Here is a 25,179-nt window from a genome sequence, read left to right as displayed (position 1 = left end):
CCAAAAAAAAAAAAAAAAAAAAAAAAAAAAAAAAACCTTCCTGCAAAAGAACAGTCAGTAAATGCAGAAATGTTACAATGGAAAAAATCTATCAATCTAATAACAAATGTAAATACAGGGATTTCTATCCACAAAGCACAAAGACACTGGAGTGACCACATCTCTGTATTAGGATTACATCATTATTTAATTCTCTTTGTACCATCTTATAATGATGTTAGCGGGATATCACAGTGCCCTGAACTTCTAAGTGTATGGCAAGCATCAGTCAAAGTGGAAGAGGCTTTGTGCTGCTTATCCATACCAGCACTGCCGTCAGGATGCTGTAAGGAGCTGCATTTATTCACCCCGTTGGCAGCTAAAGCTAGGACGTTCAGAGCAGTGTCTGCTCAGTTTCTCCTTGCTCACAGTGGCACAGTCGTGTTTCAGTTCCTTCTCACAGACCATCTCCACTGCTGAAGCTCAGAAGTTCATTACAGTCCTAAGCCACTATCCAGTTAATAGGGACGAAAAGAAAAAAAGATATCTTGCAATATCTTTATAATTTCCCTGCAACAGCCTCTCCTTCCCCTCACCATAGGAGGACAAGCAGAGATGGAAGGCAATGCAGCAGCAGAGGGGATGGAATTCCACCAAGGGGATGGAATGGACAGCCCATGGGTTTGCAGAATGAAACTAATCAGGTCTGGCCTGGACCCGCAGGCTTAATTGCTCTGCCTTTTGTAACGTGTAGGGCACACACTGGTTTGGTTTTGAAGAGCTAATTGCCCAGCTATAACCTCCTGTGGGTTCCCTTGCTTTTCATAAAAAAGGTCATGTCAGTGCTCAGCTCAGTCCCAAACTGGAGCAGAAGCACAGCAAGTAAATTCCATCACAAAAAAGCTGCGTGGGCATCCAAGGGGCCAACAAAGTCCCTCCTTGGCAAGTGCCGACGAGTGGGTTCAGAGGTACCCATCTATACTTCCTCTAAACTAATCCCATGAGCAAATAAACTACCAGGTGAATGCTTTCTACCCAGGCTGCCACAGAAAATAAAACAAAACAAACAAACAAAAAACCTCCTTCCACAAACAATAGCTTAAAATACCAGACTAACTGTAAAAATTGAGGTTCATGGGAGAATGTGCTCAGGAGTCACACCAAGGTCCAGGTGCAGACCCGTCCAGCGGGCAGTGCCCTTTCCTCCTGCCAGCCCAAGCTTTGCCAGGACTTGCTGTCAGTCTCCCTTCCACCTCAGCAGCTGCACCTAGGGAAACTCAAAGGAGACCCCTGCTATTAGCAAGCAGCACTCTTCACGCACAAATTATAGCTTAACACAGCTTTGAGATGGGATCAGAACACCCAGTACCTCTGAATCATTTTCATCAAAAAGTGGTGGTTTAAACTAACCAAGGGAGAAAATCTCATATCTGAAGGTATAAGAATACACAAAACCTTCACTGGCAGTAACACTTTACACAGCAAACACACAAACACAGTGCTCTTTGAATGCCAGGACGTACCTTACACTACTGGTCAAAGTCTCCATCTCACAGATCAAGTGCACTATTAGCATTTCTCTAGAAATAATTTCACCTTAAAAATGATCAAATAAATACAATAAAGCACTTTTTCCATTCAAACTAAAACAAAATCTCCTACCCCAAAAACATTTTAAGTAAGTTCTGTAGCTTCTTACCTCCTTTCTTCTTTTGAATGCAAGCTCTAAAGTAAATTCTCACAAAGTCTGTTTGCATGAAGTATTTCACAGCAGCATGACTTAAGGATAGCACATTATTTCGGAATGAAGCAGTTTCATTCAGTCATTTAGTCTTCCCCCATCAATATTTCCTTAATGCATCTTCCTAAATTTTCACACTTTCTTTATAGCATGCTTCAATTCTGCAAACTTTTCTATCTGGTACCACAAAACACTTTGCCCCAGTGTGGCTAGCCAGGGCTATATTGGTTAGAGTTGCTGTACAACCATGGGTTATGAATTCCCAGAAGCAAATGGGATGGGGTTTTCTAAACCTGTGCTCCTTTCACCTCCCAGTACACTCCTTAAAGTAGATTGCAGAAGTGGCTTTGACAGCTATGCAACAGTCCCAGTATAGCAATACCAGTGTCATTGATTACAGTGCTCGTTCAAACCTTTCTCTCAGAAAAAAAACAACACATACACAGTACCTGAAAATTCTAGTCTCATCCACTTGGCCAGACCAAGCAGCAAAGTAGACAAGATATCACTACCGAAATATCACAGTGATCAAATGGCCCCTGGAATACAGAAAAATGGATATCCTTTGTATTAAATCAAGCCTAGACACCAAGATGAGGAGTCACAAGCTCTGCCAACGTCCTCTGTGCAATGCAGGGACTCAAGGCATGCGTGTCAGCTGCAGCTGGGCCTTTCAACTTACAGCCCTTTTACTAAGATGTCTCAGCACTGTTGCTTCAGGCTCGATGGCTGATCAGCCAAAGCTAAACTGATGGCACTTGCATTGGATGCTGCAAGTTTTGGGGAGGGAAGGGCTGCACTGCCTGCTCAGGTATGGGCACAGCCTCCCTGGTGCACAGCTCCCAGACCTCAGGGAGCCAACCAGCCAAAGGAGTCAGAAGACTTCATGTTTCACCCTACAGTACGAAAATACAGCGAGTTAAGATGAGCTTTGATGAAATATCCAAGTAGGTACTACAAAAGTGACTGTACTGTGCTTAGCAACTCCAAAAGGCTTAGAGGTCTCCCCAGTCACAAGGATGAGGGTGTGCTTCAAAGACATCCTATATACTTTCCCTGCCACCCAATTTAACTCTGAAAGGATGCAAATCACTCAGCTGAATTAACCCAACTGCTGGTACCCAGTAGATAACCAACAACTTATATTAAGCGTATCAAAGGATACTTCTTCAAGGTCTGCTTGTGAGAAACGCAAATCATGGGAGATGTTGAGTGTTCCTGCCTGTTGAAGGCTAAGAGAAGGTGAAGGTCTGCGGGACCTCCAGGGAGACAATCAGCATTTTTGAGAACCTGGCCTCTGGGCTAATACAGCAGTATCACTGGGAGTGTATTTAATTTAGGCAGTCTTAGAAAGCAGAAAAATCCTTAGATATTTCTGTAACAAGCATATTTTGGATGTGAATTTCAGAACTTGGATGATACTATATAAGGACTGGCAAGAAACAGGGTACCTCATTTATTTTGAGTAAGAGATCATCAAAGCTACTGCATCTCCAAAAGATGGTTCTGCATCATAAGAAATAATCCCTATGCCCCTTAAATGAAGATTTAAAAACCAAGCTCATCTGGCATTTCACAGATTATTCATGTTGGAATGCTTGCTCTTCATTTTTAAAGATCACTTGGATTTCACACAATTTCTTTTGTAATAAAAACTGATTGTTATCTCCTATTTGTTGGGGCTTCTCATAGCCAGTGGGTATTCAGGCAGTGAAAGTAACTAATGAGCCACGACATTTGTGCAAGGCACAGGTAGCAGCCTTTGTGATCCACAAATAAATTAATTTTTTTAAAAAGATTAATTTACTTATAACTGCTTGAAGTCATGTAAGGATTTATTTTATTAAACCCATTGTTTAATCCACTGTTGTGGTTTAACCCGGCCGGCAGCTAAGCACCACACAGCCGTTTGCTCACCCTCCCCCCTCCCTCTCTGGGATGGGGCAGAGAACCAGAAAGAAATGAAAGCCTGCGGGTTGAGATAAAGACAGTTTATTAGGACAGAAAAGAAAATATAATACTACTACTCCTAATGTGTACAAAACAAGTGATGCACGATGCAACTGCTCACCACCTGCTGACCGATGCCCAGCCTATCCCCAAGCCGGTCCCTGCGCCAGTGCCCCCACCCTGGTCAGCCACCCCTATATATTGTTCAGCATGACACCAGATGGTATGGAATACCCCTTTGGCCAGTTTGGGTCAGCTTTTTTTGTCCCCTCCCAGCTCCCGCTGCACCCCCAGCCTGCCTGCTGGCAGGACAGAGCAAGGAGCTGCAGAGTCCTTGTCTTGTTGCAAGCACTGCTCTGCAACAATTAACACTTCAGTGTGGTATCTATATTATTCTCATCCCAAATCCCAAACACGGCACCCTACCAGCTACTAGGAGGAAAATTAACTCTATCCTAACCAAAACCAGGACACCTGCATTCAACATCTCACAGAAGAAAGGGGCAAATTATTCGTTACCAACACGTTTTGAAGACCATATCCCCAAATGTAAGATGTAAACTTGATTTTACTCATTTGCATTACAAATGCTGAACATACATTTTGAGTTTTATTTAAAAAGCATCCCATTTCTCCTCCAAGTCCTTTTTTTTTTTTGTACTAAATACTTTTTTAACAAAATATTTTTCTCCCCATCTCTGCAATCTCTTCTGGAAGAAGTGAGATAATCCTTTAATCTCACTGGAGCTAAACTGTCCTTCAGTTCTGGCTTGGATTACCTTTCAGATTTAGTAACTCTTCACATTTCACTGCGTTGTTTTCTCCCAGCTTCAATACCAGATTAGCTTGGGATGGATTTGAAACTGTTTCCTGTGGGTAGATTACCACAGCTATTTATGAACTTTTATGGTAACCTCGTACATAGAATCATTTAGCTTGGAAAAGGCCCTTAAGATCACCAAGTCCAGCCATCAACCTAACACTACGAAGTCCACCATGTCCCATACACAATGTCCACAACTCTCTCAGATGGAGAGCATGGAATGCTTCATGTGGAACGCTTCATGTGGAACAGACACTTTCCTTCTTCCCACGTGAAGAACAGTGGCTTTTTCCTCAGTGCTCACTGCACACTGTGCTAGGGCTTATCAGAGTGAATGGAGCAACCACAGGTGTCTGGAGTGAGGGCAAAACTATACAAACTCTTTATGATAACCATTGGGAATACAAATCTTCCACTGCAGCTAAAATGCTTAACTCACAGATGATCATCTTTCATCACAGCAGTTCAGCTGCAAATGCAGGAAATACATTTTAGATAGCACATCAAATAATACCTGCTCATAATACCCACTCCATTTTAGTTTCAGTCAAAAATCACTTTTCTACTCCAGAACATTAAGGATAGATTATCCTTAATCCAGCAAAATTATTGATCATGTGCTACTCCCCTGAAAAAGGCAAAGATTGCTTTATTTACACATGAAATATGGCTACAAACCATGTTTAGAAAAAAGTACGAAGACGCTGTCAGGTTACATTAGACCACTTTCTTACTTAAACCACAAAAAGGCTTGACAGAGTTGCAGTGAGAAGAGGAAAGCTTCATTGCATCAAAGACCTGTTTAAAGAAGGCTGTCAAAGCCCTCATAAGTAAAATCACAGCATGAAGTTCATAATGTAAAAAGAAAGCTTCATAAATCTAAGGGGGACATGTCTATTAGCTATACCATTTACTGCTAGACGTGGTATGCAACAGCCACTAGTTTCTTTAGTTCTTACTAGAGGAAGTTGTATCAGAAGTGCCAACTGAAGGAGCAAGTCAGCTCGAGTGCATCCCACTGCACAGGACGTAATGCCTCTACAGCCTCAGCATTTCTACCTTCAATTGGTGTCTGGCAGGAAGAGACCTCTTAATAGAATAAAAACGATCCTGCTGTAACCAAGTACATGACACTCCACTTCATCTAGAAATCTATTGTCAGCAGAGGGAAGGTGTTGGTAATTGGTGAGCAGCAGACAATGTAGCTTCAAGCACGCAGCTCAGTACAAAGCTGTGCGCTGGGTAGCGATGACAGCGTCCAGCTGATTTCTTACTATCACCTCTTTCAGCAGAAAATTAAAAAAAAAAAAAAAACACAGCATTTTTTCTCCTTCCCACTTTTTACATTATACCCAGGTTAGCATGGCAAACCTTGACATGAGAGCTAAGGAAGCGTTAGAAAAATGATAGATTAATTTTATATTTACATTATTTCCCTGAGTAGCTTATCAGAACTTTAAGTTTCCTCCATGGTATGTCTCCACATTATGTTAACGCAGTGTTGGAAACTACGATGAGCACAGAGAGTGCAAGAAGTCGAGGTGGTACATTAGAAATACACCCAAGCTCCCACGGAGCTAACAAATTAGAAATTCCTGGAAAACCTGTAGACAGCTTCTGGAAATGGTGTGTCTGTCCCTTCTCTATAGCTAAGAAAACAACATAAACAATTTGGTCCTGCTTATGCCATTAGAGTTGTCTTTAAGGAAGCAATACACAGGAATTATATAACAATGATTTCTAACAGAGCACCAGGAGACTTCTGATACAGTCTCAGCCTTTCTTGAAGAAGGGAAAAATGCTGATGCCTGTATTATGTTATTTATTCATGAAAGCTTTTAGTCGTGTATTTATGAAAGCTTCTTTTTTTTTTTTTTTTTTTTAAAGAAGTAGTGGTGTCCTTCTTTCATTGAAAGATGTCTGCAACTCCAAAGTTCTTGTATAAGAAACACCCAACATTAATTTGAATCTGCAGGAAGCAGCACCCAGTTATGCTTTGGCAGAAATGGCTAGGAAAGATAACCAGACAGGTATCACCAGCTTCTGTTTCCATCTCACTCAGACCAGAGCTAGCTAGCAGATTGCTGTTAGTCCACCTGGTCAACATCTAATGGCGTGGAAGAGGTAGTAATGATGCTCTGCTGGACCTGTGCTCCCTTCTGTGTTATAACCCATCAGCACGGTGTGCCCACAAGGGACAAAACTATGTCCAGCTACACCAGCAGTTGCTCTCCAGTTACCTTCCATTTCTTTGCCCTGCTAACTGCCTGTATCCCCCCTCTCATGAATCTCATCTCCTAGTACAGGGATAAGGAATTCTTCCATGTTCATTTGCACAAGCTTGACAGTTTTGTGTTAACTTGTTTCACTTCTAAATACTAAAATGAAAATGAAGCACTGCAAAACCATTTCAACAACGCATCAGGAACATCTACTTGCACACATGCATGGTATTAATATAAACTACAACATACAAAAGCTAGAACCAATGGGAAATTAAGTACTGTACAATGGCAAAAAGATACAGGTAAAAGGTTGCTGAAAGCAGTTACTCAAGGCAGGGTGTTTTTTTTTAAACTATATTTTCAGGCCTATTTCCAATTTTATTCTAAAACCTACTAATTTATTCCTCCCCCAGTGATCTCAGTTTCTCTTCTTTTTGCTAGGTTTAAAACAATGTTTGGATTTTTTTTTTAAACGGTTACACAATACCTTCTAGAGATGTTTGCATTGCTTGTATCTAGTTTAAATCCCACATACACTGTTTACTGCAATATTTGCCTCCTCTAAACACCTATGAAGTTGAAAAGGAGCCAATACACATCCATCATCAGAACTGTGAATCTGATTTATGTAATGAAAGATAAAGATCGCATTCCAAACTTACTAAGGAGACAAAAACAAAAACAAAATATTTTGTGTATACACTTGGTTGCGTTTTAATAACAAACATGCGGGTTTAATGTCATAGAAGATTTTTTTCCCCCTCTAGTGTTCTAAGGATTCTGAAGTTCTAAAGACTACAGAGAAGTGCTTTCTTGCATTTCTGCCAAATGAATTTTAAATATCTTGTGGTTTTCACTCTATACTATTTTAGACTGTCTGTAGTCCTGGAATGCTTTATATCCCTAAGTCAACCCTACTTCAAACCCCTGTTGAGCTCTCCAGTCCGTCATCTTACACTTTTTTTTTTTTTTGATAATATGTACTTCTCTCAAGAGAAGAGAGCTCACTCAAACCAGTAATCAGTGTGTTCAATACACAGTGTTCAAGATCTGCTTGTTCTTCCCTAGAAACAACACTCAAACTCACAGAAAAGCCCTCCCACACAGATTTTTTCCTGATAACCACCATGGTGTCATCTACATATCGCTGGTGTTTACTATCCCATGCCTTCTCCCTGCTTCTCACATTCCTCAAAAATACACAATGAAATTAAATCCTAGCTCAGAAATAAATATTTCCTAACGCAAGCAATGAAGAACAATTTGGTTACACAAACAAACACAACCAAAAATACACCTCTGTCCTCAAATTCTTATTAAACAAACATATGCTGTGATGGATCACCGTTACGAGTTGGTGTTGTTCAAGCATTACTTAGGGTCTCTGTAGAAGTATATGGTAATGCTTCTGCAAGGGATTAGTTGTTCGTTACTTGTGGGTGAGAAGCATGTTTGTGAGAAGGGCACAGAAGGGCCCAGATGTATAGATGGGAGGAGAATACTGCAGAAATTGGACTCTGTAGGTGAATGTTGGGTGAGGGAAAGGAGAAGGATCTGAACAGTTTGCCTATAGACTGCAATGTAACAGGAGAAGGACAAGAGGCTGATTACTCACCAAGACAGAGTCCTACTGCCTGCTATTTTAGCCACACCTTCAGGCGTTACCTTGGATAAACCTTGGCTTAGGATAAGGTACTACAGCTAGCTCAGTTAGCTCTCTGCTACACTGCAGTGCAAAGGAATGAGGGGAAGAGCAGGGCCTGAGTTGGAAGCTGATGGGAGGGAACGGATAGTGTCATGCTGATAAGCAGATAAAGAGATTTATCGTTAAACTGCTAAAAAGCAGGATAAGTGTAGCTAGTCCAAAATCTCTATGAAGCTGTTGCAAAATATTCCCATTTTCATTACAAAACCAAGCAGCAAACCATACCTGAGTCAGAACATCCAGCTGTCCCATGATATGCTCCAAGGTAGTTGCAAGACTGCTGTCCTGTTGCTGCTCGTGGTTCCTACCAGAATCCTGAGTTTTAGTTTTCTTAAGGTGAACACCGCAATCCATTTCTGAAAGCTAGAAAAATAAACAGACAATCTGCTATTGCAACGCAAACTGCTGGAGAAGGGTTTCTGTTTTATGAATGGTAAAGAACAATTTATGTTGGGAGACTGTCAAGAACAAACAGTTGCATTTCTCTCTTGCCCTTTTAATAGCACAGACTCTGTTAAAAAAGGAAAAGCTGCTGTGGAACCATCGCTCTCCACAGTCTGGAGGGGTGTGTGTGTTGTTGTTGTTATTTTTTTTAAAGCCTTCATCAGGAAAGGCAAAGCTTAGACAAAAATCTTGGAACAATACTGCTAGGTTTAAGATATATGTGTGCAAAAAGCTTTGTCACGTTCATGTGCTCCACACACATAGACTGTACAGGTAAATGGAGACTTACAGGAGCCGTGTGAAGTACTACCTCCAAATTACAGAATGAAGCAAGCTACTCTGACAGGAGTCAAAGTTATTTCACCCCAACAGCGTAAGGAGAAAAAGGCTTAGTGTACCACACTAAAGGCTCTCTCCATCTTTGTTAGCTGCAGGAAGGCGAGGATGCAATACTGCAGTTAAGTTCACCAAAATGATCCAATATGCATTGCAACACACAGTTTTGATTTAATGCTTATAATTTTATTTACATCTTGAACTGGTTCTCCCTCCTTAATGAGGTTAAGAACAAGGTTACTTTGAAGTTTCAATTTCAACTGTTTTAGTTATGCAAGCCTGAATATTTCATTCCAAATAAAATTTTAAAACACATAAATTGCTAGAGAATTTATTCTTCTTTCCTTTCCAAATGAACAAACACTATTTGCATTACTTACTTCATTATCACCAGTAGAAGTTGAGTTTATCTAAACAAGTTAGCCAACTGATTAAGCAACTGCAGACTTATATTTCCTAATTTACACTAACAGACATGACTTGAATCTAAAGCCAAGATTGCAGCACTCAGAACGTAGTTCACCATGGCCCAGTGCCTGGTGCCGTTCCATCCCACGGGCGGAACTTCCCAACTTACTGCTCACGTAAATGTCTGGAGCTTGCAAATCAACAAAAAGCAAGGAGTTCTGGCAGACTGAAAATGGGCTCTAGGAGTAGCTTCGTCTCTTCTCTGCTATGAGGGCATTTCTGATTAGCACTGTATTTAACTATTTATCTCTACATTTGATGCAACAAGACCTGAGACCATCTCACATTACTTTAAACCCAGACTGTTTAATGCAGTAGGAGTATCCTTAGATAAAAATATATGGAGGGTCTACAGGATCACGGTTCTCCATGAAAAAGCAGGCAGCTCACTCTTTTCCCTTAAGACTGGTTGGGAAGGGAAGTTCAGGCAGAACATACTCCCTGTGCAACAGGACACACAGATTGCTTGCAGCAATTCGTATTTGTCACAGCCCTTGGCCAACACAGGTCACACTGTGCAGGCCTGGCACAGGAGCCACACTCGAACTACTTGTGTGCTGCAGGTTGCCCCAGAGCCACGTGTTGGTCACCTATGAACTAATTTGATCGAGTAAAACATGCTTTTGCACATATGAGATAAAGGCTGCTTCACAAGGCTGCAATTTGCTGTGTACATTTAAGAGCAAAACAAGAAAATGCAGTTGATCAACAGTGAATTAGCACTGAATAGCGTGTTTTCTTGTTATGCTAAGACTGGCCATTATGTTTTGATGGTATAACTTTAGGCCAGCCAATCATGGCACAGCAGAAATTTCAGCAAGCTAACACCACATGCAACCTGCACTTAAAAAGCCCAAATGATGATGAGCCATCCACTTCAAAACCCATTAGAACAAGCTGACTCACAGAAGCAGAAAAAGGACTGTAACAACATATTTTCTGCTCTAGCTTTAAAGCGTATGTCAGACAGCTTTTCGTAAAAAGCTGCTGGGTTGAACTCAGCTGATATTCTCTTTGCTACAGTACGCAGTACAGACTTTAAGAGCATGGCATATTTGCAAGGGCAGCATTGCATAGATATTCCCACACCTTAGGCTGTGAGGTACAAGTGATCCTCATCAGGTCAAGCTGAAGCCAGGAGCAGCAGCAGCTCCGTGTCACACACACCACGTTCTGCAGATCCGCTCACAGCCTATGCACCACCACTGGGAAAAGCCCAGCAAGCCACCTCCATGAAGCTTGCATGGGTTCCTGGAGGCACTCAGTGGTGGCAACACTCCTCCAAAACAGAATCTACACGTAAAATGTGTGACAGGATGGTGTACTGCCCCATTTCGAACACAACAGCTGCTTGAGAGCTTACAGACCATCGTGATCAAGAAGACAACTTGCAGGTAGCATCTTCAGCCGTGAAGTTTCGAGCCTGTGCATGCCCCTAATGTAGGGATGCATTCAGCCAACAACAAAAAAAACAAAAAGCTATGTCAATGGGTCATAGAGAGTGACTCCCAAAAAGGAGGCTTTCAACTGACGAAGGTCTTTGCATACTCAGTTCTAACATCCTACCCTGCCACAGCAGGTGCAAGAACCAAGTATCCAACATCCACACCTACAGACACCACTTTGAATCGCTGCCCACAAGGAGTCAGGCAGAGAAACCGAAAGCAGCTTGCTCCAGCCTCTTACTCATCCCACCCGCTTGGATGGCATGAAGCTGCAACCCAAATCTGGAATCCGGCCAAGCAGGCCTCTCAGAAAAGGGTCCTATATACACTACTCAACAAAGGTTAAGAATCTGCCCACCACGGGCATGTCCAGCGCAAGGTGATCTCATTACAAATGCCTGCAAACCCTCAGCTGGCCACATATGAAAACACCACAAGCCTTAAATGCAGCCCACAACACACAGAGCAGCAGCAGGACAACAGCACAGGATGGGCTGACAGCCAGCCAGGCCAAGGTGGATGCAGCACGCACTGCCTCCTCTCAACTCAAAGGCACTGCACTTTCCCTTTCATGGGTGAAACCAGAGCATTTGCATCCATCTGGATCAGCCTCCATACAAGTCACTGGACTAATTTCAACTCACCTTTTTAAGAGCCTAAACACAAATATGTACTTGTAGGAACGCTACCCAAAGCGTAACAGAAACCTTGTGAACTAGGGGGAGCAGTGATATTGTGCAGCCTTCCTACCATGACTTTGAGAAGAAAAGCTGGTTTTTAATCCCTTCCAAATTTCCATGCCAAATTACCCTTTCCTTTAAGTGAATAAAAGCTTTTCCTGCATAAGCAGCACAACCGGGACTTCACAGAGCAGATGCTGAGGTGTTTACGTATCCTAAAACCAAGCAGACCTCCAGAATTAAGCTTGATATTAATTTCAGAAAGTTGCCAAACATTTATAAGAACTAAAACAAATTCTTCTTCGTTAAAAAAAAAGGAAAGAGACTGTTCAATGGTCAGAGCAACATGTTATCTCCCACAAACACCTACCTTCACTTCTGTGGTAGGTCAAACACAGCAGTGGCACTGGTTGGAGCTGCAGTAAAACAACGATGCTGCCTCTGTAGAACTGAATGTATAGCCTCCAAATGTGACAGTGGTGAGCATCATTGTGTGGTCTTTCAAAACCCTGCCCTCACGTTTTAATAACAACCACAAATATAAATAACAATGTATATGGATAATATATAATAACAACATCTATAGATGTGTAAGTAATACATATAATTTGAAGGGAATACATATATTCAAAGGGAATTTTACACCCAGGTGAGGAAAAACTTAAGCACCTCCAGGCTAAAACTACTTTCAATTTGATAAAAAAGGATTAAATCAATCCTATTACTGACCACAAAAAATGGACAAAGAACCCTTCACATGCCAAGGTACAGCTCCCCTAAACTTAATAGGGATCTAAACCCTGCGGCGAGCCAGCCACTACTAATTTAAATTCAAACCAGCTTTAAAAATGATGTGGAAGAAGGGACAAACCACTTAGGTGGAATATAGGAACACTGTCAGAGAATGCAGGGATGTAATAAGGAAGGCCAAAATTAAATTTAGCAAGAGACATCAAGGACAACACGAAGGGCTTCTTCAAATGCATCAGCAGCAAAAGGAAGACTGAGGAAAATGTGGGTGCGCTGCTAAACGAGGTGGGTGCCTTGGTGACGGCAGAGACAGAGACAGCGCAGTCACTGAATGCCTTCTTTGGCTCAGTCTTCACTGCTAAGGCCAGACCCACGCACTACCGAACCTGGAAACAAGAGAGAAAGCCTGTAGAGAGGAAGACTCTCCCCTGGTTGAAGAGGATTGGGTTAGAGGTTATTTAGGCAAGCCAGACACCCAGAGATCTATGGGCCCCAATGGGATGTACCCAAGGGTGCTGAGGGAGCTGGCACGTGTTATTGCTAAGCCACCCTCTATCATCTCCAAAAGGTCTTGGAGAAAGGAGAGGTGCCTGAGGACTGGAAGAAAGCCAATGTCATGCCACTGTCTTCAAGAACGGCAACAACGAAGAAACAGATAACTACAGGCCAGTCAGCCTCACCTCCATTCCTGGAAAGGTGAAGGCACAGCTCATCCTTGAGGCCATCTCTAAGCACGTGGAAGAAAAGAAGGTGATCAGGAGCAGTCAACATGGATTCATCAAGGGGAAGTCGTGTTTAACCAACCTGATAGCTTTCTATGACGAGATGACTGGCTGGACAGATGAGGGGAGAGCAGTAGATGTTGTCTACCTTGACTTCAGCAAGGTTTTCAACACTGTCTCCCATAACATCCTCCTGGGCAAGCTCTGGAAGCATGGGATCCATGAGTGGACATGGGCTGGATCGAGATCTGTCTTGATGGCAGAGCTCAGAGGGTTGTGCTCAACAGTGCTGAGTCTAGTTTTGGAGGCCTGTAGCTAGTAGTGTCTCCCAGGGGTCAGCACTGGCCAGTGGGATCCTAGCCTCCATGGCCTCCATGGACCTCCTAGGTCCATTCCAACCTTAACCATTCTGTGAAAAAGAATTGCAATAAATACAGAAAGAGCCCTGCAATATGCACTGCCTTCCCAACAGTCTCAGTGCTGACAAGCATCACATCAGTGCACGGATGCTTGTGCTCCCCTCCGCCTCACACGCGAGGTGAAGTGCCACCTGAGTGCTGCAGACAGGCCCCAGAAACGGTGACACTGCCACAGAGGTTTTATCTATTTTGGTCCGAGGTCAAGTGCGCATTTTATTCAGTGCAACCAAACAAATGTATTTGCCATTAAATATCTTATTACAACATCTGCTTATTAAGCACTGGGGGCATAGCAAGAAGCAGCTGAACATTAGAGGAAGAATGGATAAGCAGTTTCAGAATACAATACAGCTCTCAGTGACAAAGGGAAAACAGAAGTGATTTATTTATAGCAACCACTTAAAGACAGCACAGTGCAACTACTTGGGGGAAAGGGAAAATTAATCAGCCTTCATTCCAGACATCTCTTGCTGAACCTTTCATGAAAACTGTTCTGGCTAAACAGCACTGCAGCCAGTTATTGTAATGCTGATTGGGGTGTAGGGGATGTGTTAACTACAGAATACGTGTGCAACAGTAGTAAAACTGCTGTAGACAAATTTTAAAATGCCACTTTGCTTTCTAAATGGTGATATTTAGAAAATACTCCCTCTTCTCTCCACTGGAAGGGAATAACTGAGTGGAGGGAAGGAATGGGTTCAGCTTCACCTCTAGTCCTTTAAATCAACTTCTACAGTGCATCTACTGTTTTGTTTTTAAACAGAGGATGATGTGACAGAATTAATTTTTAAATATCTTGGAAGATGGCATTGCCTTTAAGTAAAACATCCATTGAATCTGTTATTCACTAAGTGCAATTATATTCTTACATTTTAGCTGAAAAAAAATCCCCAAGAAGCAGCAGAGAATCGGGGGGGGGGGGGGGGAAGGTGGTGCATACTGTTTATTTGGACTCCAATTCTGCTAATCCAAATGAGAAAGAAGTACCATTAAAGTCTTCTATTTTAAGGACTCATTTTCACCCACAGGTGAATGATATTTTAAATATATTCCCACAGAGCAACAGTGACATCCAGTGGAAACATTAGTTTAAAGTTTCCAGGGAGGTCAGATGGAGTACACTACCCTGGATTAGAGAACTCATTAAAAACTGAGAGGCAACCTCATTTCTCCCTGCTAGGTATAAAATACCACTGATTGAAAACAGTTCTCTGAGCACAGACATTTTCTAGACTGGAAAAGCATCCCCTTTTCAACACAGCACTGAAATTTCTGGTGCAATCACGTTCTTTGATACTAGCACTACTCTACCTCTATGCTCTAGACCAGCACAGAGTAACAGCTAGGATACAAATTCAGTCAGTTTTGTCAAACAACTCACAGGATCACAGGCTATTCTTGCTCACCTCTTGTCTCAACACTCAGTTTTGAGAGCAGAAGGGGACAAAGGAGAGAGGAAGGGAAGGAATAAAGAGAAGGGAGGTGAGAAGTACATTACTTCCCTTTTATTTTTTTGCACATTTTTAAGGTGAAAAATGATGTAGACAGGAACCTTCTCCACACTGGTGTTCATAAAAATACCAAGTGAAAACATTAAAGCTTGGCACACCTACCGTAATGACCATGTTTTTTCACAGGCCAATAAATATTATACCTGTGATAAACCCCAAGAAACATCTTTACCTCTTTAGATCCCAAGGCACTCTTGTACTCGTCTGCCTGATCAGACCTCTTGCAGAGACAGACAGATGGTGTAAGGTTTGTGTATTTTAAATGAAGCAGCTTCTTCCCATCCAGCTCCGCTAAGTACGGTGCCAAGAAGGAAAAAGAACGTGGGTTACATGTCCTTTGAGGTAACTTCCAGTAACAAGCGTCCACGCCAATTTGCCAAAAGCATCGGAGCTATGTGCTGCCCATGCACTGCAGGAGGTCTGTGCTGAGCACCGCTGCTCCACGTGCCATCTGAGAGCAGGCTCGTGTTTTCGGAGCTACACATTCTTCGTGTCATTCAAGAAAGGATGGGACCCAAATATAAACAGGAGAAACATTGGGAAGAACTTTAACTCAATTTTGGGTGATTGTTCTCTGGCTCTTTTTAAGGTTGCTTTGGGAAAAGCTCCCCCAAAAAAACACTGCTAAATACTGAAGCAAAGTGTTTATCCTCTGCCGTAGGTTATCCGGCTACAGGTATTTTTATAAAGGCAGCAGGCTCCAAGGCCAAACGCAGAACACACACGGTGTTCTCATGAAGTAGTAGCTCTCTGCAGTAGTTTCTCCTTTCTAACGAGGTATGTATGGATACGTTGCACAATGTATTACCATGCCTATGTTACCCATGTATAAATTTGCCTGTTACGTGTATATATATATATTTATGTGTACACATACAGAAACGTACCTCCCCCCTATACATTTATATATATATATCTACATATATGTACACATATAAAACCAACATGCCCATTTGGAACTTCAGTTGCTTGAGGTTTGGAGTTTAGCAGAGAAGTCTGAGGTCTTATAAACGTTTAAAGCTCGAGCCATCTTCATCCATCTCTCTAAGCTGACACAGAACAGCAGCTTGGAAAAATACATAAATCTTGCCTCTGTCTCTTTGCTTTGAATTATGACTCAAACATTAAAATAAGCCACATACAGCAGCAGCCTAAGTGGGTGAATTTACATTAATTAACCTGAGATGGTGCTGAACTAAAAAGGCAATTTTTATTCTGACCCATAATGACATGTCAGGACGTGCCTTATTGTTCAAGAGTTTTAAAGAACAAATCTATTCACTGCAAGACAACAAAAAGTATAATTTGATCTCATTTCTGTGAAAAGTCTCGTTAAATCAGAACACTAAGGGTAACAGCTGTAGCAGCATGGCTGCTCCCATCCACTACTGGGCAGAACTGTTGCAGGTTGTTGCCATCATTCAGATCCTCTTGGAAAACCAATCTGAGGGTGCTAATATCTTGGTTTTTTCTTCTTAACCAAGACCTTCCTCAAGACAAGATGAAAGAACTCTGATGAACAGCCTGAAGTACAAAAAATGTTAAAACACAAAAATGGAGAAGAACATGAGCTTTCATTTGTTTTCCTGCACACTATTCCCTGTTTACATTGACCAGATGAAGGGAAAAGCAAAACACAAGTGTTTCGAGGGGAAAAGAGCAACATAAAGGCAAAACCCTCCAGCTTGAGAAGAAACAGTTTCACACAGCAGCAGCAGCAACAAACCAAAACAGTATGAGAGGGCTAACAATTAACAGAAGCTTCCTGGAATACCTTCTGTGAAGAAGCTCTGCTGTTACCTGCTGGTGAAGCACACAGTGATATAGATGAGTAAGAGAACTTATTTTACTCTGATGCAACTTCACAGTCAACCTAAGATGCAGAAAATCAGAGCTAAGCAGTGAGGCTCCAAAAAGAGCATGGAAAACCAATGCAGCTATCCAGCTCTGCTCGGGTAAATTCAGGCCTCCTCCTATGAACAAACCTGGTACTGCTGCTAGATGTTAATCTTTGATGAATTAGAGTTGGACTCTACAGCTCATTTGGATCAAGTCTTTTCAAAAATGAAACCGAGGGGTTAAAGTTCTTCCCAATGGTTTTCCTATTTGTATTTCTATTCCAATAGTGGCTTGATTCAACAGAGAACCACTACTTTGGCATTGAGATTTTTGCTGACGTTATTATCCAGGAGCAATGTTAGGCTAGCCAGTTGAACATCATCCGTCCAAAAAAAAAAAAAAGCTTAATTATTCCATCCTAAATTCCAGAAAGTCTCTTCATACCTGCTAACAAAACTCTAGGGCAAGTACAGCCTCTTCAGGACAGGCCACAGTAGAGACCATCTTTGTCCATACCAGAAAGAATGGTGTGGAAAAACGAGAAAACGAGAAACCTTTTGAGCCTATGTCTACTCAAAAAAACATGAGAAGGTCACAGATTTAATACGCTTCCATGAGCAGGCTCCATTCAACAAAAAGTGAAGGAAGAGTGAAAATTAGTCAGCTATAAGAAATCATCTGCAACTGCACCACTTGTGAAGGATGCAGGGAAGAGCTCCTTAATATCCTGGGATTAGTTGTAGTAAGACTCCTGTAGTAAGACTCCCTATCAAGCTTCTGCTTGGACAGCTGAGCAGTGCAGAAAGCAGTGGAAACTTATCTTGAGAAGTCATCAATGTCGTTCTTTTAAGTAAATAATCTATCTCCATATTCCAAGAGGAAGACAACAATATAGCAGGCTAAAGCTTCCTGGAGTAGAAAAACATCCAGGGAGAAACAAGGTGACAAGAAGATCAGGAAAAATAAAATAATTAAAAAAAAAAATCAATTTACAGGCCACATTTAATCTGAAGGATGATCCCTTGCTGTTGAAGATAGGATTCCTCTCTTACAAATCAGAAGAATAAGGATATAAATAGGAAGAGGTGGAGGAGATGCAAACAGAAACACATTCACATGCAATTGCACAGAGCTCCAGCCATGCCTTCCCAGGAGGGAATTTCACAGCAAATAAATAAATAAATGTACAGAAGTATTTGTAAGTATTAAAGGATGTCAAAATTAGAGATAGTTACTGATTTGGAAGCCAAAAGGTCAAAAGAAGAAAAACCACATCTGTCCCCTGAGTAATTCAGGAGGAATTTATTTACACAATGAATGACTGTGTGACAGACCGAACTGCTGCAGCCAGTGCGGAGACCATGGGCTGAGCACCAAAGGCACCCAAGGTCACCACACACAGAAGGGAACAAGCAAATGAGAGGTGGAGACGGGTTAGGAAGTTCAGCTATAGGCCTCAGAGAGCTGACTGATGACCAATGATCAGATCATTGTTTTCACACATTTTTCTTTAAGAAAATTTATGACTTACCACCACTGTCAGATCTCAGGCTTTTGTAGCAATTTCTTGTCAAACAAAAAATTACCTCCCAGGGATCATAAACAATATTGAAGATGCATCAAAGTCTATGTAGTTAGCAAAATAAGGGCACATCTCCTCTTTCTTCAGGCTGAAGTTAATTGTAGTTGATAATTACTCAGGCTTTAGTTTGTTCAGGAAAGACTTTCCAGTCAAAATGCAGGAGAGGCACACTGAAATGACAGTCTCAGTACAAAGCCTCATGGACTACAACAAGTCTCCTATCTGTTTTGGAAAAATATACATTGAGGAACTAAGCATAATCCAATGCCTCATGGAAAAAAAAAAGAAGTTTAAATCCAGAAGTGTAGAAAAAGGGCTAAATGTCTATCATCTTAACCAAAAGGCATATTTGAAGAGCAATGGGCTACTTATCGTTTGTTTAGAAGTCCTTTCTGCTGAAGCACTGCTCTTCCCAATCTTCACTAAGTCTGCTATGTCATTAGCCTTTGAATTTGGTAACTCTGCAATAGAGCACCATCTATCTTCTAAGGAGCTATGTATATAGAACATTTGTGCATGTGAGCTTTAAAAAAAAAAAAAAAAAAGATTTCCTGGCAGAGGAGTGACAGAGGACAATTTTGCCTCTTTGCCCACATGACTTTGGTCTCCCAAACTGTCCAAGCAAAGGAGTACTCCCGTGGGCAGTTCTCAGCATCATGCTGGGAGCTGTGAACTAAGCTGTGTTTTCTGAGCAAGGGTAGCTCTGACACTTGCTGGCTTTGTCATTTGACCTTATCCTACAGCTCACCTCCAAACCAAAACGCTTTCGCATATACAACTTTTCTCAGGAAAACTAACACTGCATGCACGTACAGCGTATCTTTAGCTTTTATGGCTGCAGAACTCACAACCGAGGTGGCAAGAGAAACACCTCCCATCACCACCGGTATGTTCTGCCGTGCTGGCTACCTCTCACCAGCCACACACAGCACTTGCAGACTGCCTTTTGGACGTCGGAAGCCCTCCTTCCCCCATTAAAGACTGCTTTGCCTCTGAGGTTCTACAACCTGAACAACTGTTGGAGTATTTTTCTTCAAAAAGTTTGATGCAATGGCAAAAGGGTCAGAGGCTGAGGTGGAAAGTCTCCTCAGCAGTCCCTCTTTGCCTTGTAGTACTTGGCACAAGGACTTACAATCATAGAAGGCATGTTTGTATTTATATTTAAGATCAAAAAAAGAATCTCTCCATCAATTACTATTTCCTATTTTCCACAACATCACGTTAAAAACAACGTTTACCAACTTAGCTCATGCATTTTTTTTATCCATCAATTTCAGTGGAGTGTACAAATTTAGATAAATACCCAAGCACTTTCTAAGTGCCCATGTGACATCAACTGTTCAGCATTTGTTCGTAACACTTTACCATACATAGTCTTCTTGGAATTAGTCAAACAATAGCAGCAAATCTGTCACATAATGAAACAAATGTTAATGTATACTCGTGTTGGCTGTAACTGCACGTGCAAAGCTTTGTATGAAGCTTCCCTTGTATCTGAGGGGAAAAAAACACCACCACCAAAAACCCAAAATAAAACATTTATCCACCCTCTCCAAAAAGAGCAAATAGTAGGATTAAGTAAATATTTCCATAACGTACCAGATTTTAGAGTCCTTTGATCTGATCCTGCACAATTCTTCATACAGACAGACCCTTATGCTCAGAGTTTGTGACCCCAAGACAATCGTAAGAGCCCACATATATGAAACTACGGGCAAAAATCTATGCCTCTTATTCTGTCTTTCCTTTAGGTCCTCACTGCTCAGTACTTTGGATTAAAACATAAATTTATTTGTACTTAGATTCCAGCTCAAAGCAAACACGTAAATCAAGACACGGGACTATAAGACTTTGTTTCCTCCCATGAGCTTCATGCAGAGCTCATCAGGAGTGCTCACCCTTAACTTAGGTTTTCAAGGCAGTTAGGCAACACTTTGTAGCAGCAATTATTAGTTTATATCTTGTCAGCAAGCATTCCAGGGATATCACAACTCTGATCTAACATATAGAATCTCTCACATCTGTACTAACATATATTTACTATTTACCTATTTACTATTTACCTCCGACAGCTTTAGTGTTCTTTATATCACATTTTAGTGTTTATTGTTTTACACCACAGCCATAACTATAATTCCTGCCCATCATAGCCTTCTTTCATTTGCAATAGCCCGTGCACAGAGTATTTTTACTTTCAAAGCAAGCTGCATCTCCCAAGCCTCATGTATTTACAGAAAACACAAGCAGGTGGGCAGAGCAACTTTGAAGTTCACACCTATTGCTGCAAACAAGCCCAATACCCTGATTCATAATGAACTTTAACCAACTGCCTGAGAAACCAGCATCTTCTAAAGGCTTCAGTCTCCACCTGCATATTGAAATGAAGAGTGTTTTAGAGCAAGTTTGTTTTCAAGCTCACCAACCCTGACAGGATTTTTCATGCCTCTTTTATCCCACAGGTTGTTTAGGATTCTTTTTTTTCTCCCTATCCATCTCAATGACTAGTTTCTGTATCTGCATTCAGTTATTCGTTCTTAGTGCTTGCATGCTGGTCTGACTCTTCCCACAAGAAAATGAATACAAAACAATGTTTTTATATAGCCGCTGCTTTGGTTAGTATTCATGCTTTCACAATACTTCAGGAAAAAAATAAAGTTACACCATACGAGAAAGCATAAGCTCTTTTTTTGAGAACTATCATCCTTGCCTTAAAGAAAAGGTGAAAACAGACTCAGATGTGTCAAAAACAATGTTCATATATTTTAGGGGTACAAAAAATGAATAACAACCTACATGCTTTTGGCACGTAACTACATTTAAAACAACATCTGCAAAATCTCAGGCTTATTCCAGAAGCAGAATCTCGGTACACTAACACAGCAGTAGAGAAGAATAAAGCAGTTTCCCTTTCCATCGAAGGAAAGGATGACCTCAGTATGAAATTAAAAACTACAGGTTGCTGTTTTAAGTCTTTTTGATGGGAGAGAAGCGGGAGAAATAATACTGACCTCAGCTACACAAAATGCATCAAAATAATTACTTCATAACTTAAAAAGGCAGCATTTGGCTCAAAATAGAAAGGAAGCACTTTTAAAGCTGAATATATAGTGAAATACAAGTCTTGCACTAAGCTGTAGCAGTACTCTTCAAAAACAGCCCAGCATAACACATTTCTACAAGAAAAAATAGAAGACCTTCACTTGAAAGAAAAGAATTAGGCTGCCGTGAGTGGACAATTTCTTACAGAGTCAAAATTTCCATGTTCAGGTTACATTTACATTCCTCAGAATAATAAGCAGAGCTATTTTTGGAGAGATTAGCTTCTTTTTTAATAGCTAAGAACATTTCGTATCAATCTGAAATTTAAACTTAGGATATTCAAAACAAGCTCGCAGACTACATTGTTTACCCTTCCTCTAACTTTTAGCAATAACTGTGTTAATATTCAAGCACTGCATTCTTAAGAACCTACAATTCAAGAGCACTGAGCACAAGTCATATTTTGCATTTCCATTCTCATTGAGCACAGTGAGCCATTCATTAGCAGAGACCAGATGCAGGCTCTGCTTCTGCATGTTGCGATTGCTCTGGAAACAATACAGCCAACACCACCAAAAGTTTCACTACTTTGGCATCACAGACCACAGTGCAACATGAGACAAGCACAGGAACTTCACTCCTTTAGAGCAGCTCAAAGCAGCACCACACTTTCAAAGCAGAGCAACGCTCCCAACCATTTCATGAGAGTCTGTCAAAGGTTTTAATTTAAAGTCCCTATATATGCTCACAGCTAACCCAGCAGGTCTACTGGGAGCCTCATTTATGTTGTTCAGACTGAAAGGTAACACCACATTTGGCCAAGACGTAAATAGGAGGGAAGAATCGCACTCTCAGTTTGAACTTAGAGAAGTTGCCCGTAACACAGTAACTTTCCCACATCTTTTATATTCCAGTACTACCACTGGGAACAGCTGCTCCCACACTGCATGCCCAAGCCAAAGGGCTCATTTGGGTGGCTCACTCCTCTGAAGTAATTCAGGTCCCCAGATCAAAGCACATCTCTTCCATGTGATTCAGCATGGATTCACTTTGCCCTCTGTAAAAACACAGCACCTGGTTCAAACCCTCAAAGATTTTGCGGTGTCCTGCTTCCCATGGGCACAGAGTGCAAGTGGAGAAAACCCTGGCCAGCTACCACCACGTGGCATGGACTCACCTGTCGGTAGCACACAAGGGGTCCCATCAGCATCCATCAGAGGTTTTGGCAGGTAAACCCTCTTCTCACAGGGAAACAGTTTTGTCAGAGGGACCAACATTCAAGGGGGTGAGTCACTGCTCAGTGGTTTAGTTCAACAGCTACTTTCAATACATATCACATCATCTGCTGAGAGGTTCTATACCAATGACTAAGCTTTAGAAGAGATCAGGCATTTCCTATCCCCCTGCGTTAAATTACTACTGGATAATATGCACTGGTAATACCAGCAGTACAAATGGGGGTAAAGTTACCATCACCTCATGTTAGAGGACACCTCATCTACACTGTTTATGTCACTACTTTTAATATCACGAACTGAAAAAGCACTTCTTCCATAAAGGCTCTCTCTTCTACACTTCAACACAGAATTATATTACGCCAAGTATCTTAAATTAAAACTGACAGAGTTCAAAGTTAGTCCAGTTCAATGAGCTAATAAACAAAGAGGTCATTGGACTGTTAGTTTCATAGCCTGCATAACTTAAAAGTTAGGACACTGGAGAAGACAAAGAGAAAGATATCAGTCTTATCCAAAGCTAGACAGGATTATTGTGGACTTTCCATCTCCTTCCATGACTTATCCTGACCTTTCTGTCCTTCCCAATTTTTATTGCTTCTCTTGACAAAGCACATCATGAGGCATCAGGTTCAGAGCTATATAGCAAGTTACACACAAACCTTGTTTGTCAAAATACCATGGCTACTCCAACACCTCCAGCAACGGATTGAGGTTCTATCAAGTAAAAACACTATTATATTTAAGAGAGAACATAGTTTAGTAGCCCAGAAAAGGGTATCTAAATTGATAAAATTACAGATACTGCCATGGAGCAAGAGATGACTGTTAGAAGCTCAGCTTTCAATTAAGGCATACCACATAAGCATAAACCTACTGATTCACAACCCACTTTTAAGCTTCCAACCCATGTTGAACCAGACGTACTAAAATTGTCACAGTAATAACATATTTCAGAATCCTGCAGTAATACTTGAACATACCAAAAAAATCCAAAGATTTTTAAGACAATACAAAAACTCAAGTGTGTTTTGAATGCATTTCACGATGTGCAAAAATCAGAACTTGGGATGGCAGCAACTTCAAAGGGTTAATCTTGTAATAGATATCTAACAAGGTGTGTAACATCAATGCTACACTTAGATCAGCGCATCATTCTGAATTATTCAGCTGATGAATTCATCCATTAGGTACAGTCAGAACTCAAATGTCTCTTCACATGTAGTTCAGGGAACGGATGTGAACCGATGTCTCCAAATAGGCAGGAACAAAGCTCTAATACAACGTGTCACCTATTTCTCCTGTGCATTACGTCTCTCCGCAGAGGTTTCTTTAGTCTTTGTTAGCTCTCAATGAAAAGATATTCTGAACATCTATTTTCAGCTTGCTTGCTTTCTTTCTGCTTTTACCTGTTACACCCGTGCTTTTCATGTTTTTTATTTTTTGGGGGTGGGTGGGCAAGGAGAGATGGAGGTGTATAACATTGTCCAAGCCTACCACACATTCCTAAATGCAGTCTGCTAATAAAAATGCATATGTATGCACTAAATTTATTTATCTCTATATGTAATATTCCTATGAGGTAAGTATAGCTAAATAAACCAGAAACAACACCAAACTGGGAAATAACAGACATCCTACAACTCAAATTAATACCAAGGAAAAAGACAGCTCTGTAGCTCAAACACCTGAAATCAAGTCACATGGTTTTCAAGTTGTAGGAAGTGTTCCAGAAAGGAACCTTATGGAATTTCTGCATGCTGACCTACCAGACTGTGATAGGTCCCATCCACACTAGAGCCAGACTTCTGTGTTTTCAGCACTTCACCATAGTCTGCTGCATCAAAATTGGTCTTCCATACCATCACCTGCAGAAGAAAGGCAAGTGGCTAAGTTGTGTCTATTAAAACTTTTAACCCGCATTAGCTTACAGGTCAATTTTGTCAACTCATCAGAGAAGAAAAGGCAGCTACACACCAGGCTTACCTAAGAAAGCTTTGCCATCAATCAAGTTAAAGAGCTGCTATTTGTAAACATGCTACTGAATAGAGCTGTACTGAATAGAGCTTAATTCTCAGTGGGAAAGTGATCTCTTCCAACATTCCAAGAGTCAGGAACATCATGAAAACAGAGCTACCTAGATAACTTCAAAGCAACATCTTGATGAAAAGGAAAGATTAGTACTTTGAGATTAACGTTAGAGATCTTGAGCTGGTTTGTCAGCTAAATAACAAAATTAAATCTGACTTAAAGGCACCTTTTCTTCATAACGCAGTATTTATTTCA

General features: G+C 41.2%; 1 protein-coding gene across 1 annotated transcript in view; it reads right to left on the bottom strand.

Moving 5' to 3' along the window:
- The window catches only part of POC1A (POC1 centriolar protein A), a 54,912-nt gene that overhangs the window by 4,045 nt on the left and 25,688 nt on the right, over positions 1 to 25,179 (bottom strand). Inside the window, exons 9-10 of the mRNA XM_084292998.1 lie at positions 24,663 to 24,761; positions 8,649 to 8,786 (exon numbers count right to left, since the gene is read on the bottom strand). Coding sequence (XP_084149124.1) covers positions 8,649 to 8,786; positions 24,663 to 24,761 — 237 coding nt within the window. The remainder of the gene's footprint in view (positions 1 to 8,648; positions 8,787 to 24,662; positions 24,762 to 25,179) is intronic.

Source organism: Netta rufina, assembly GCF_964035555.1.
Source record: "Netta rufina genome assembly, chromosome: 10".
Taxonomy (NCBI): domain Eukaryota; kingdom Metazoa; phylum Chordata; class Aves; order Anseriformes; family Anatidae; genus Netta; species Netta rufina.
Note: the sequence above shows the minus strand (reverse complement) of the source record. Positions and strands in the feature narration are given on the sequence as shown.